Here is a 5826-nt window from a genome sequence, read left to right as displayed (position 1 = left end):
TCGTGGGCAAGGTGACACCAAGCTCAGTGAGGAGAGAGCAGACCCAACAAACCTCAGATGCTGTGTTAGCCACTGCTCGATACTCTGCTTCCGTGGAAGATCGCGCAACGCCTTGCTGTTTCTTGGATGACCACGCAATCGGAGTGGTGCCAAGATACAATATGTACGCGTTGGTGGAGACGAAGTCGTCAACATCGCCGGCCCAATCTGCATCAGAGAAAGCGTGGAGAGAGAGAGAGGCGAGTCCTTACGAAGATAGATGCCGTGCGAGGCTGTACCCGCGAGGTAGCGTAGTATCCATTTGGTGGCCTGCCAATGCAAGTCAGTGGGACGATGCATGAATTGAGATAACTTGTTCACCGCATACGCAATGTCAGGACGGGTGAAAGCGAGGTACTGAAGACTGCCGATGATTGTTCTGTACTCTGTTGGGTCCTTTAGCGGTGCGCCAGACTTGAGAGATAGTTTTGGAGTTGTCGCCATTGGGGAGGTGACAGGCTTGGCGTCCTCCATTTTCGTTCGACTGAGAAGATCAGTGATATATTTGCGCTGCATGAGATGTAGGCCATGGGTTTTTCGTGTTGCTTCAATACCAAGGAAATACTCCAAATCCGTGGGGTCTTTGAGTGAGAACCGGTTGGAGAGAGCAGTAATGAAGCTTGTGACCAGAGATGGGGAGCTGCCGGTAACAATTATGTCGTCCACATACACAAGGCAGTACACAATGCGGCCGGAGTCGTTGTAGACAAAGACAGACGTGTCAGCCAGGGAATTACGGAACCCGAGCGAGCAGAGAAGTGTTTTCAGTTCTTGATACCACGCACGCGGTGCCTGTTTCAACCCATACAATGCCTTGCGAAGTCGACAGACATGGTGAGGACTGTCTTTGTCAACAAATCCGGGTGGTTGGCTTACATAGACTTCATCCGAGAGAGTGCCTTGCAGAAATGCGTTGTTCACGTCGAGCTGCTTGATTTGCCAAGCCCGAGAGATTGCCAGCTGAAGAACTAGGCGTATGGTCAAAGACTTGACCACTGGACTGAAGGTCTCAGAATAATTGATGCCTTGCTGTTGTTTGTGTCCCCGCGCCACCCATCGCGATTTGTGTCTCTTAAGAGTTCCATCTGGAAAATATTTAAGAGAGTAAAGCCATTTAGTAGAAATAACATGTTGACTAGGATGTGGTGGAACCAAGACATAGGTTCGATTTCGTATCTGGGCATCCATCTCCTCTCCCATGGCATTTCGCCATTTTTCATCTTGCAAGGCTTGGGTTACGGTGGTTAGAATTTGTGGGTTCTGTGGTTTTTGATGGTAAGGAGCGAGTGTTTGGGGTTTGGTTTCCGTATCTGGTTCTTTCCGCGAGTGCGCATGGGATGTATATTGGTCTGAGTGGGAGCAGGGTGATGAGGTTGGTCTGGCTGAGTGGTGGTTGTGGTGAGAGACGGGAGTCTAGAATCAGACTGAGGTTGAGGACATACCTGTGCATTGCCAGAGGTCTCTGTTGATTCAATACCTGATTCCACTTGTGTGGTATCGTGAGATATCACAGCATCATTCGCCGGTAAAGGCGAGGAGGATGGAGTTTCGGCTGGTAGCCGCCGGTGAGGATCCCTGCTCAGGGGAGGCATAGATGGAGCTGCTACGAGTGGCGCCGGGTTAGAGGTGAGGTTAAGAGGAATGACGGTGACAGAAGGAGAGGTTGGTGGTGATTCGGGTTGAGACTTGGGCAACGAGGTCGTGGCAAATGGGAACTTCTCTTCAATGAATTGAACATGGCGCGTGGGGTAGATGCAGCCACTGCTGCGATCAAGACAAAGATAAGCGCTCTGGGTGAGAGAGTAGCCAAGGAAAGCACACTCCATTGATCGCATCGCCATCTTGTTGTTTGCATACGGCCTGAGCCACAGATAGCACTCACATCCCAAAACTCGAAGTTTAGAGTAATTTGGAGCTTGTTTAAAAAGCTTGGCGTATGGGGATGTGTTGTTGAGGAAAGGGCTTGGCATGCGGTTGATATGATATATGGCAGCGGGGAAGGCATACGTCCAGTACGAAGGAGGCATGGAGGCTTGGCTGAGAAGGGTAAGGCCAGTCTCGACAATGTGTTGATGTTTCCTTTCAGAGATCCCGTTGTGCTCAGGAGTATGTGGTGGTGACGTTAGGTGGGAGATGCCGTGCGTCTGAAGGTATTGGCGCATAGCAAGGTACTCACCGCCGTTGTCAGAATATAGGGTTTTGATTTTCTCATCAAATTGATTCTCCACTAGAGCCTTGAAGGCTATGAGAGTGGCCTGAGCTTGCGACTTGAACTTCAACGGGAACAGCCAAGTGAACCTTGTAAAATGATCCACAAAGATTATGTAGTATTTGAAGTTATCAGCAGAGGTTATGGGAGACGTCCACACATCACTATAGACATACTCAAGAGGTTTGGTGGAAACAATTGTGTTTGAATAGAACGGTAATTTGTGGCTTTTATTGATTAAGAAATGGGAACATGGATTTTGTTTTTGAGAAGACAATGAAACTGGTAATGAAAACAGAGAAACAAGAGAGTTTAAAACGGGTAAAGCTGGGTGGCCTAGGCGCCGATGCCATGAATTGAGTGAGGTTTTGGACGTTGGTGAGGCGAAGAGAGAAACGGGGGTAGAGGATGGGACTGGCCACTCGTATAGCTCATCTTTAGTTCTGCCTTGGAGTAACCGGGCCCCCGTGCTAAGATCCTTCACCTGAAAGTGGGTAGGAAAAAATTCAACAGAAACCTTATTAGCATTACACAAGCGGTAGACAGAGATAAGGTTTTTATGAAGGTTAGGAACGTATAGGATATTATTTAAACTTAAGGAGCGAGATGGAGTACGGAGAATTGAGGAACCCGTATGCGAAATCGGTAGACCTGAGCCGTCAGCGATGATGACTTCTTCACCCCCATTGTATGGCTGATGAAGCGCCAGAATGCCTAAGTCGCGCCAGATTGCTCAAGTCGGTGGTGAGGTGGTGAGTGGCTCCACTGTCAAGGATCCAGTTGTTGGGGTTGTATGCGGTAACTGCCATGTTGGCGCGAGGTTGCCATGGTGCCGAAGAGGTCGAATACTGGCTGGAGTTGCCATAACCACCAGTTTGTTGAAGCTGCGTGCAACGTCTTGCACTGTGGCCGTAGATACCGCAGAGCTGGCACTTGCCTTGATAGCCACGAGCAGTCTGATCTGGACGCGATGGATACTGCTGCTGTGGTTGCCACGAGTTATTGTTGTTGCGATTGTTGGAGCGGCCACGGTAGTTGCTTGAGTTGTTGTTCCGGTTATTGTTGCTGGAAGGTCGAGGCTGAGCAACATTTGCAGAGACCGGGATGATAGAGTTGGGTGAGGCGTCCTGAAGTTTAACTTCCTGGTTCAGCAACTTTTCATGAACTTCAGTAATCGACAGAGGTACATCGCGGCCCTGTATCTGATCAGCGACTTGTTTGTACTCGTCGGGAAGTCCTTCCACGATGAATTCAAGCTGATCTTCCAGATCAAATGGTTTCCCGAGGAGTCCAAGCTGGTCAAACCGGGTTGTAAAACCTTGCAGATACTCATCAGGATTTCGTGCCTTTCTTCCGTTGCTTGATCTGTTGTCGGAGCTGTTGGATGTGTCCTCGAGTCGGCTTTGCATACGTAGCAGAGAGTTTCTCCCATATCTCTGCAGCCGTTGATGTAGTAGCCAGGATAGGTTGAATGTTGACAGAGATCGCACCCAATATGGCACTGTATATGAGTTGATCTTGTCGTTGGTGTGCTTTGTACGCGGGGTTGGGAGAGTTGACTTCAGCATTCGTGATCGTCGCAGGTGGGATCACCGTAGCACCTGTGATGTATCCAGAGAGGCCATAGCCGTTAAGCAAGGCTTGGACCTGACGGCTCCACATAAGGAAGTTGGAGGCCGTGAGCTTCGTAACATTGGACATGTTAACGTTCAAGAGATTGGTTGAGTTGAGAGGGACAATAGTCTCATGGTTAGTCGTGGTTGCCATGATGAGGGTAGAGAAATCAGTGAAAACGAGGATGAAGAGGGGAGGGAGGCAAGAAAAAGCGGCTAGGGTTTATTAGGTTTTTAGAATCAGAAGCTCTGATACCATATGAAATAGGAAGCTCAATCTTATTAGATGGAATGATTACAATATATATACGACATGAGCTAGGGATTACAGACATCACTATTAACTAATATGACCTTTCCATATATACATTCTACAACATCTACGGTTGGAGCAGCAAATTTACTCATGCACGTTTCATCACACTGGGAAAAAACCATTCGGCAATTTTAATAGTTCACTTTCTATTCGCCATTCGGCAATATGATTTTTTGTGTAATGACTTTGTAAAATCTTTCCAATATATACAACTAGTGGTATTCCGGCGCTACGCGCCGGGTTCGTATGTTTTATTCTCATTATAGTTCAAAGTTGCTTTTTCGATCAATTTGATAGCGAGAGTGGTTAGTGACGGTAGTACTTTGTTTGAAGTTTTTTAGGTCAGAGAAAAACCCTTCCTCGGCTAGATCCCTCTAGACATAGTTGATTGTATATCACAATAAGTGATATGTGTTTGAATTTGTTTTTTTTTTGTTGATAATGGTATTTTTAAACTTTGATTTTGTGGCTCTAGAATGGCGGTGAGATTTTTTTTGGTTTAGTATTATTTATCTCATGCTTTTGACATGTTTACGGTACCGTGTGAATTGTTGCTGGAATAGGTGCGAAGACTAAGGTACTGTTTTTTTATCAGAGATTTTTTTTTGGTTTAGTAGTATTTATCTCCTCGCACTGATACTTACACCCCTATTGGCCTCTCACCCTGTTGACCTTCCAAAAGTTTACTTCTTCCATATTTAATTCTTGAATCATTAAAAATTATTTTTGTATGACATGTAGTTGGTTAGCTGTTTTTTGCATTATTTATTCTCTATTCTTTTGACACTCATATCTGGCATCTTAAATGTAAAAATACAAATTTTGACTCTTCCTAAAAGTCAAAAATTTTAAAGCATCATTCTCGTATGCTTTGAAAGATTATTCTGAGCATATATCTGCCACGAACTGTCGAAAACGATGTTCACACAATTGTTGTATACAATTTTTAGTTTGCAATTGGGTTTGAAGTTGTGTGTTTTGACTCCACATTTCCATTATGCTCATTAGATCTTAAGTTCTTTCTTGTACCGTACCAGCTTTTTTTAATGGCGTAATTTATTTTCCACTCTTTGGTTTGTTTTATAAGCGTCTGTTGAAAGAGACACATTTAAAACTGTTGTTTAATTTGAACCATTTGTTGCCATACGTCGACGTCATATTCCTCACCATTCTTCTCTTTGATCCAGCCAGGCCTATAGAGACAATGACCGATGCCGATCAAAGTAAGTCTCCGAATCTGAATGATTGTTCTCACATGATATTTATTTACACATGTCCTCTGTGTTCTTACTCTCGATTTTTGTTACTTCTTTTTTGGTAAAAGGTATGGAAAATATTGGAAGCTGTATTGGGAGAAAGTGTGAAACATGATTATTCTTGGGTTTTCTTTTGATAAAATTCTTGGTATTTATTGATAACCTGAGTTTTACTTTCATACTTTACAAAGTATAATAACGAATACAAAAGTAGTGTAATTCTATTTTTAACTTTATTATAGAGTTATAAAGTGGAATTACAGAAAATTTTCAAACACAAAGTGGAATATAAATTAGAAATGCTCTTATTTCCATGTATACTGCTTTTTGAGCTCATTACGGGTCAGGGAGCTCTTGAAGTGCTAATCCGTAGGCTTGGACTCTAGCAGTTGC

The 5826-nt window shown here is 44.6% G+C and overlaps 1 protein-coding gene across 1 annotated transcript; it reads right to left on the bottom strand.

Moving 5' to 3' along the window:
* Nucleotides 1-1283: 1283 nt before the first annotated feature.
* Nucleotides 1284-4015, bottom strand: LOC106330425. Its single transcript, XM_013768892.1, has 3 exons — nucleotides 3728-4015; nucleotides 2930-3684; nucleotides 1284-2337 (listed from the first exon to the last, which is right to left on the bottom strand). The coding sequence occupies exons 1-3, from the start codon at nucleotides 4013-4015 to the stop codon at nucleotides 1284-1286; spliced, it is 2097 nt and encodes a 698-aa protein (XP_013624346.1).
* Between the last annotated feature and the right edge of the window lie 1811 nt (nucleotides 4016-5826).

This window comes from Brassica oleracea, chromosome C3 (genome assembly GCF_000695525.1).
Source record: "Brassica oleracea var. oleracea cultivar TO1000 chromosome C3, BOL, whole genome shotgun sequence".
Lineage (NCBI taxonomy): Eukaryota > Viridiplantae > Streptophyta > Magnoliopsida > Brassicales > Brassicaceae > Brassica > Brassica oleracea.
The sequence above is the reverse complement of the archived record's forward strand: the minus strand, read 5'-3'. Positions and strand labels throughout refer to the sequence as shown.

Coding starts and splice junctions, on each gene's coding strand:
- LOC106330425 (XM_013768892.1), bottom strand. CDS start 4,015: ATGGCAACCACGACTAACCATGAGACTATTGTCCCTCTCAACTCAACC. Junction 3,685..3,727: donor CCATATTGGGTGCGATCTCT/GTCAACATTCAA, acceptor CAACGGCTGCAG/AGATATGGGAGAAACTCTCT. Junction 2,338..2,929: donor TCATCAGCCATACAATGGGG/GTGAAGAAGTCA, acceptor TCATTTTACAAG/GTTCACTTGGCTGTTCCCGT.